Source organism: Scardinius erythrophthalmus (genome assembly GCF_964197995.2).
Source record: "Scardinius erythrophthalmus genome assembly, chromosome: 15".
In the NCBI taxonomy this organism is placed as follows: domain Eukaryota; kingdom Metazoa; phylum Chordata; class Actinopteri; order Cypriniformes; family Leuciscidae; genus Scardinius; species Scardinius erythrophthalmus.
Window position 1 is genome coordinate 3,908,303 of NC_138235.1, and position 9,099 is coordinate 3,917,401.

The 9,099-nt window shown below is 41.6% G+C and overlaps 1 protein-coding gene across 3 annotated transcripts in view; it reads right to left on the reverse strand.

Annotated features, from left to right (window-relative positions):
• Positions 1-211: 211 nt before the first annotated feature.
• hm13 (histocompatibility (minor) 13) overlaps positions 212-9,099 on the reverse strand; it is a 44,361-nt gene continuing 35,473 nt past the window's right edge. For 2 of the 3 annotated variants that reach the window (XM_081387320.1, XM_081387319.1), the window contains 8 exons: positions 8,928-9,013; positions 7,520-7,645; positions 7,381-7,438; positions 5,704-5,787; positions 5,579-5,615; positions 5,387-5,489; positions 5,217-5,302; positions 212-996 (listed from right to left, as the gene is read on the reverse strand). In XM_081387320.1, the coding sequence (XP_081243446.1) occupies positions 927-996; positions 5,217-5,302; positions 5,387-5,489; positions 5,579-5,615; positions 5,704-5,787; positions 7,381-7,438; positions 7,520-7,645; positions 8,928-9,013 (650 nt within the window). In that variant the 3' untranslated portion in view covers positions 212-926. Of the gene's footprint in view, positions 997-1,548; positions 1,814-5,216; positions 5,303-5,386; positions 5,490-5,578; positions 5,616-5,703; positions 5,788-7,380; positions 7,439-7,519; positions 7,646-8,927; positions 9,014-9,099 lie in introns of those variants that run through there. The other variant, XM_081387321.1, reaches the window with a different exon arrangement.

Here is a 9,099-nt window from a genome sequence, read left to right on the forward strand (position 1 = left end):
ACCTGCAAAATCGGCAGTGTATCAAATACTTGTGCTCCCCACTGTATGCCAATGTATATGTATATGTTATATAAGTTATATATATATTTTATATATATATATATATATATATATATATATATATATATATATATATATATATATATATATATATATATATATATATATATATAGAGTAAATAAGAGTATTGAAACAACCACTGGTGATATGCTTTTCTACAGTGGTAAACACCACAGTTTAATGCAAATAAAAGTTATATTGAGGAAGAAATGCTCCTCACATAAGCTTAAACTTTGACACTTTTACATTGAGGAAATAAAGATTACACAAGAGGAGACTGTAAAACGATGGTGACCAAGCCAAGCATGAGGTGTAGAAACACACATAACTGGGACAGAGAAAACTAAACTCAACACCCGCACATCACATCCATAAAAATACTTTCACTTCCTAGAGAGATATTTGGTCCCACTTTTGTTTACACTTGTATAAAGTAAAAATATTTCATCCGGAATGCCTTTGTCCCATCATTTAACAAAAGATGGACAATCACTTAAATTTCACAAAATGAATCCCTAACGAGATCGCAGAGTAAAAGCCAAAAAACAGAAAGCCGCTACACAGGAACAGGTACCAGACTTCAGATGTTTAATAAATCTGCATAGTAATCTGACATTACATGCAGGAAGTCAAACATCTACCCTATTCAAACACTGCATAATAACTAAAACATTTTGAAAGCAAATAAAGCATAATTTCATATTTGAACGCTGAAGGCAATGACACAAGGGACGATGGAGAAACACAGGCACTGAAAGCTGCGGTACGTCATTAAAAGAGTGGAGAAGTGCCGTGAGCGGCTCAAAACACCAGCGTTTGCTGAACGACCACGTCACCATGATGAACAAATGATTGTTTTCCACTTTTATTTGTCTTTATCAGATTCTGTCACGTCCTCTTTCGATGACGCCTCCTCTGGTGAAGACTCTTCATACCTGCAGGAGACACGAGAGAAAAGTTAAACAATCTGTTAAATCTGGGCTGATCTGTCCCTGTTATTCCCTGAGATTATTGATATTAAAAAAGGATCATCTGCTGTAGTGGACATGAGTGACAGATGTGCGCCCACATGACTAGAAACACACAAACACAAGCCCTAGGACAGCTTGAAACGCTCCCTGAAGACAGAACTACAGGTAAAATGAGTTAAACACAGAAGACTTCTGGGATATGAACTGTAATGTGTTATCATTGAGAGTAGTGAACTAAGTTTTGTGAATTTAGTTTTTTTTTTTTTTCGTGTAATTTAGAAGAAACATTGAAAAATAATATTTTATTCATATGCTATGCCCTCTGTAGAGGACAGCGGGACTCAAAAAAAAAAAAAAAAGACAAATAAGTAAAACCAATGGTATTCTTTTTTTTAAATCACCAATCAATTTTTAGATTTCAGGATTTTATATACCAAACTTTGTATAAAGATGATTATGAAGTTGTAAAAGATAACAGAATGATTTGATATACCATTTTGCTTTATGTAATGTGTGTGTAAACCGGCCACAAGTGTGTGTTCTGCAGCTGTGAGTGAGCATGAGGATGCCGACAGGACAGGCGAGGAGAGGCACTGAGCGGATACCTGCGTGAGGACCGCAGCGCTACATGTGTGTGTGTGTGTGTCTGCGCCGGCGGGGGGAGCAGGAGCACGGGCCGGGCCGCTGCATGGACTCAGCCAGACTCGACGGGGAGCCCGACACCGTGGGGAAGTGTGTGAGCCGAGGGGTGTGCGGCAAAACCTCCTCTGAAGACTCATAGCTGCGGGCCAGAGGACCGGACCAGAGGGAGGAGGAGGAGGAGGAGGAGGAGAAGAGGAAGAAGAAGAGGAGGAAGAAGAAGAAGAAGAAGAAGAAGAGGAGGAAGAAGAAGGTCTGTAAGTGGCCTTATCACAGGAAGAAGTCCAGTGCAAAAACTGACAAAACAATCGGTCTAGGCTGCTTCCTTCAGAGACTCTCACAGGAGAGCAGGACGTCTGCAGCCTGAAGATGATGATGGTGATGATGATGATGATGATGATGATGATGACGACGACACTGGCCATCTACTGGCCCAGCCTTCATCTACTCTCCGCATCTCTCACACAAACTCTACTGTGCATGAGTGTGTGTGACGGTCACTCTACACCAGTGTTGGGAGTAATGCGATACAAAAGTAATGCATTACAGTAACATATTACTTTTTGCTGTAACGCAGTAGTGTGAGGCATTACTTATCAATTTTCAGTAATGTTTTACTCGGTACATGTTCATTAACGGGGGATAAAAAACAGCAAGACTGCGAGACATTAATGAATGAAAAATGCAACTAAGTTATTACCTGTTCGTGTCAGTCAATATCCGCGGGTGGTGTCCAAGTTTGTAAATAAAGACTAAATGACAGCTTCTGATATATTTGTATGGCGATTTATTTTATTCATCTCCCTCTTGCTGGTGTACCTTTGTATTGTGTGACATAGTCCAGTAAAAGCGTGTTTAGGGCAGGTTTTACAGGAGCGCCGCGAGGCATGATTTCGGTCTCTGTGCTCGCGCTGGCCAGTGGAAAAGCGGCTAATGAGAATATGGTAGAAGAAGACTGTACATTCGCGAGATGGACGTATGCGCATTACTCTGTTTGTTCTGTGTTTTCTTTCTAAGCAGTTAGGCTATGTTTAGGTGTTTTTTTTCATCATGTTTTCATCACGCTATCATGTTTTTGGTGCGGTGGCGATGCGTTCATGTAACATGTAAGGGTGACGCTGCCAATAAAGCACCTAAAAGCTGTCACAAAGAACCGGCAAAAGTTATGATTATGAATATGTCAAATATAGCAAGGAGACATTTTAATTGTTTATTAATAAACAAGTGTTTTCTGTGTCAGTGTCGGCTGCAAAGATGAAGTTGACGACGCTGACTCACAATCTTCGCAGTAGTGAACACGCCAGAGAGAAATGCACATTTCATCCAGATTACACAAGCAGAGAGCAGTCTGTTTTCTCTCGTTTTGAATTGTTCTGTTTAAAAGTAGACATGTCTGTGAGGCAAGTAGGCGCTGAGTTTCGGTTCATTTATGAGACGAGCTCCAGTTCACGCACCGGCACCTCCGTGTGCTGATTATCTCGTCTACTATATTATTATTATTTATACTACTATATTATTACTATTACTAATTATTCTTATTTATTAAATCCAGGCAATTGGTTGATGAAACAGATTAAAATTAAGACACAATTAATACAAAACGAAATTCACTTTAAAGGCACACTGTGAAACTTTTCAACCTTCATAATATATTTCCAAGACCCTTGTGATGGTACATCGACTTACAATAGGTTGAATGACACGTCTGCCAGAGCCTGACAGGGTCTGTATCGCTTTTACTGGCACTATGTAACTTCGGGGTTCGGGTAGTAACCCAAGCACAAAAAGAACTACAAAATTCGACTGCTTTACGGCATACGTCACTTCCCCCACCACTTCCTCAAATTTGGACGTGAGAGGCCAACCAGCGTTTGTTTTCGGCTTTCGTGCGTATGTTTTTGTCATGGGGCTGTTTACACCTGGCCACTTCATGCGTTTTCTCAGATGGGATAGCTATCCGATCGTGAAAAGACCAGGTGTAAATGCCCTCCGAAACGCATTCAAGACGGATTTGAATCCGACCGCTCAAACCACTTCAGGAGGAGGTCTGTGCCGCATTCCAGACGAAACTGGACAAGTGTAAATGCATCTGGTTGTTGAAACCACATGTAAATTGTACTCCTCTCAAAAATGCTAAAAATAAAAACGTGTGAGAGCGTGTTATATAGGCTATATGTTATAGCCAGATATGACGACGCTACTGGAACACGCACCACCGCATGAGCAGCTGAGCATATTCATCAAGACAACGTGCAAACTATCGCAAATCAAAGTGAAAGTAAGTCGCAGACGCTTAACACACAATCATCATCATCATTAAAAGTAAAGAAACGAAATGATCTTACCAGGGCTGTTACTGCTCTCTCTTATTGCGGTCTTTGATTTTGAAATTTTAGCTGATGATCAATAAAATGCAGCTCATATCTGTTGCTTTCGTGACGTGCACTCCATTAAATCTGCATATAGCGCGGGAATTGAAGATCGGATTTAAATCTGTTTCGTAAAAACACATTTATGTGACCAGGTGTAAAAGGAATTGTTTTGATAAATCAGGGTGGAGGGGTATTCACGACAGTGCAAGTATTCCATAGCGACTCTAGGGGTCGCTGTTTGACAAAAACACAACACCTTCACAGTGTGCCTTTAAAGAAAGGCTTTATGTAAGGCTGTTTGAGGTCTCTGTGAAAGTAAAGCAGTCTTTTAGTGCCGCTTTCAGAGCGCTCACGTCCGTAACATTTTTTCCTCATAAATGCGAACAATAAATAAACACGAAAAATAAAATAAAATGAATATATTAGCCGACCCTTCTTCATCCGGTGGGTATATTACTTTTGGTTTGCTTAGTGTAATTCACAGAATTACAAAAAAATATTTTGCTACCTAAAAGTTAAAGATTTTTTGTGTCACGCATGCATGCATGTCTATTTCCCTCATATTAAATATAAAACGCATATGTAGACTGATATTTTTCGAATGTCTGGACTCCTTTATTAAGGGAGTATTGATGTATAAACAGACGTTTCAATATATTGGTATTAAATGCATTTTATGAGAATTTATATTTCAAGTTTTTCCTGCAAATTTCACGTTCATAACGCTGGAATTGTCCAATTCTGAAGAATTTATTCTCAACTAGTTTTGTGGTGAAGGTCTACGTATTTTATAATGTTAACTTCAAATAGTACTAATAATAATGTAAAGATGTGGTAGCATTGGATCTGGACGGGAAGGATAACTCTGGGACTGGGAAGGGGTGTCGTGATTCTGCCTTCTCACACCGCGACACAGGTTTGTGGATCTGAGTGTCGCAATTTCGGTTTCATATCGCATATCGTTACAGCCCTGGTCATTTTAGGGAATGTTGTTCTACTTCTGAAGTTATTTTGGTGAAAGTAACTCAAAAGTAATACAGGAGTAATGTAACGCATTACAATTCTGAGACAGTAATATTGTAAGGTAAATAATTGATTTTAAATAACAGTAACAAGTAATGTATAATGTATTACAGTTTGGAAGTAACTTGCACAACACTGCTCTACACACACCTGAACATCTCGGTCAGTTCTCCCTTCAGCAGAGCCACCAGCACGGGGAAGCCCACACACGCCGGCACCAGGTACAGCAGAGCAGGCTGGGAAACACAGCAGGACAGCACACATTCAGTGCCAGCTGGGGGTCATTTCTCAGACGAAGGACAACTATGATGCGTTTTTACCTGCGCGTGTTTAAAGGTGTGCATGACGAATATGGTGAGGCCCAGGCCGAAGATGTACGCCAGGAAGCTGGTGTAGAAGTACGTTCTGGTGTTCTTCTTCAAACTGAGAGAGGACGACAAGATGATGACGAGAGCATGACAATCAGATCTGCAAGCGGCCGAAACCAGACCAAACCAAGCCGAGGACTTTACCTGACGTCAAAGCGCAGGAGCAGAGCGATGAAGATTCCTGACGGGAGCAATCACAGAGATGATGAGCCTTTCACATAGACACACGTCTGAATCTCACGAGCCTGAAGTCTGAATCTCATATTTACCCGGAATGACGATGTCCCCCAGTCCCAGCATGGCGAAGTTACTGGCTCCCAAACCTCTCTCCAGCAGATCTTGTGGGAACACCACTGGAAGCAACAGAAGAGAACATGGGAATCTGTACACTCCTCCCGACAGAACAAACTCATGACTTGTTTCAGTCATTTGTGATGACTGGATAAAGATCTGAAGACAGTTTTATTAAAGTTAAACTCCAAAATAGCAATTTATAGCTAATGGAATATGTTATAGTAGCTATTATACGTGGTCATTTTAAAGGAACACTCCGACTTTTTGGGACTTTAGCTTATTCACAGTATCCCCTAGAGTTAGATAAGTCCATACATACCTTTTTCATTTCTGTGCGTTCTGTAAGTGTTATTTGACGCACCCACCGCTAGCCTAGCTTAGCACAAAGACTGGATGTAAATGGATAATGGTAGCATACTAATCCCAATAAGTGACAAAATAATGCAAACATTTTCCTATTTTCCTGTTGTGATCTGTATAGTCACAGCGTGTACAAATAACAAGGCTATATGAGACAGAGACCATTTTTAATCGTATAAATACTGGGAACTATATTCTCACTAGGCGTAGGAGCACAGCTACTTGGGCGGAGTGATTAGCGCAGCACACGAGACGCCCTGTTGATGGTTCCGTAAACAAAGTAGCCACTCCGCCCAAGTAGCTGTGCTCCTACGCCTAGTGAGAATATAGTTCCCAGTATTTATACGATTAAAAATGGTCTCTGTCTCATATAGCCTTGTTATTTGTACACGCTGTGACTATACAGATCACAACAGGAAAATAGGAAAATGTTTGCATTATTTTGTCACTTATTGGGATTAGTATGCTACCATTATCCATTTACATCCAGTCTTTGTGCTAAGCTAGGCTAGCGGTGGGTGCGTCAAATAACACTTACAGAACGCACAGAAATGAAAAAGGTATGTATGGACTTATCTAACTCTGGGGGATACTGTGAATAAGCTAAAGTCCCAAAAAGTCGGAGTGTTCCTTTAAAGGTTGTATCAGCGATTTCAGGCCCAAACATAAATGATCACATTCATCTAATCTTTCCTAACGATCCGCTAGCTGCCGCCCCATAAGCAGGCCGTCAAACGCCGCGTCTCTGTCGGCAGCCGAGGCTCTGAGGTCTGCACACAAACACAGCTGCTTTCACCAACACTCAAGACCAAAATAAATAGTGTTCCAACCAATCACAGACAGGGGGGGGTGCTGTGAGGTTTTGCTCTTGTGCACGGCTGCACGCGAAGTCGGAGAACACGAGCGCAAAACCTCACAACCCCCCCCCCCGTCGGTGATTGGAATGTGATCATTTATGTTTGGGCCTTTTTTGGACCTGAAATCGCTGATACAAACATTAAATTTCACAGGCCTGGAAAACAATTCCTTGATTTTCCCTGAACCCTGTTTAAAAAAAATATTCATTATTATAGAGTAAAATGAGGAAACTGGTTATTACTTTATGCTAAACACTATGTAAAATGTAATTGCATATAATAATAATATACTACACATTACATCCGCACACTCAACCAGTGCAGCCAGTGAAGCTGCTTTAGACTATTCTTTATGCGAAATGGAGATATTGATGTCTACCATTCACAGACACACGAGCGTACAGTGTGAGCGTGAGGGGTCATGGACATACTCACACTTGATCGGGGCTTCGAAGGACTTGGCCACGGTCACCATCACGTTGGTGCCAAACACCTGAAAGCAAATGGAGGACGGAGTTATGAGACAGTCACGTACTGTACGGATCATGAGCGCGCTAAACCAGGACCATCTTACCCAGAACACATCGTAGACGAACAGTCCCCCCAGCAGGATACAGCCCGTGCTGACGTTATTGAGGTGGAGCAGCTCCACCCCGTTCAGGGCAAACGCCAGGCCAAACAGGTTATTGGCCACCCAGTGCTGTCAGGACACACACGTCACACACAGAGCCTCATGCACTCACTGTAAAACTCAGCAATACATTTGAGCTTAATCACGTACGTGACGTCCAAACATGAACTCAAACCAGAGTAATTAAAAATTATATATATGAATAACAGCTATTTTACATTGTAATAATATTTCACAACATTACTGTTTTTGTGAGCAGAAGAGACTCCAAAAACATTTAAAGAATGATTTAAAAAATAAATGTCACCGTTCCCAGAAACCGGATTATCCAGCCATGTCTTCCCACAGACTCGACTACACAGAACTAGTGCAGGAACTTTCATTATACACGTTTTAAACTTTTCAACATTTATTTCAAGTGGAGCCTTTGAGTGGCACATTGACTCTCCGACACCTCAGTGTGTGAGTGTGATCTGCAGTGTTTCAGATCATGCTGTAGACAGCGGAGTGAGAAACACATCTGTGCGCAGCTGTCGTCCAGGCGTCACATGTGTATGTGTGTGTGTGTGATTCACTGAGCGCAGGCTCTCATGCTGAACTTCCCTTTACACCACCAGAGGTGTGCAGTATTGACCAATCATATTTCCATATTTTCTTGGATTTTGTCGACAATGATTAGACAATATTTTGCTGATTGTGTGTGTCAACGTCAGTCCTAAACCTGCCAAAGTTCAGAAACTTCTAAAGTTTTTGAGGTTCTTCATATTGTGTGCGGTGGCCAGTTCACATCAGCGACAGAAATCAGCTTCTCCAATCAGTTTAAACTGCTTTTTACATTTTATCTGCATTTTTACCTTTATAAGGATAAGTTTTCTTACCTAATTAAATATAGTCTATGCATTATTTATTATGTCAAAATATCATGCTAATTTTGGGGTGGGGGGGGGATTGATGCAGGAACTGATGGAGTGTGTACCTCTGATGGTTGTGTGATTTTGAAAGCACATTTTCCAGCTGTGTGCATGACATGCACTCTTTTACATAATAAATTCAGAGAAATTCACAATTTTAAATAGTGCCCATCCCTGTCCCACTGTCTGCCTGTCAATGACGTAATACCCGCGTTATCCCTGGTTTCCGCTCGCACCGCCACAGTAACCATGAAGACAGATGTGGACAACTGCGTTACGTCTATCGGCGCGCTCCCGCTGTTGCGGTTTCGTTCAGACATTATGGACCATGGCAAGCAGACTCTGGGACAAAAGGAGAACTGAAACGAGGATCTACATCGGCGTGGCGTTTTGGAGGCGAGACACAGTTTCTCTATGAAACACATGCTGGTGTCCTGTACCTTCTTGAGGACGTACCACACCCCGACCACAGCGCTCACACACAGGCAGATCAGGTCCTTGGTGTCGAACTCATAGTTGAGGATCTCTGAGGAGAAAACAGGCTTCAGACGATCTGCAGAGCTTCAGCATCTCACACACACACACACACACACACACACACACACACACACA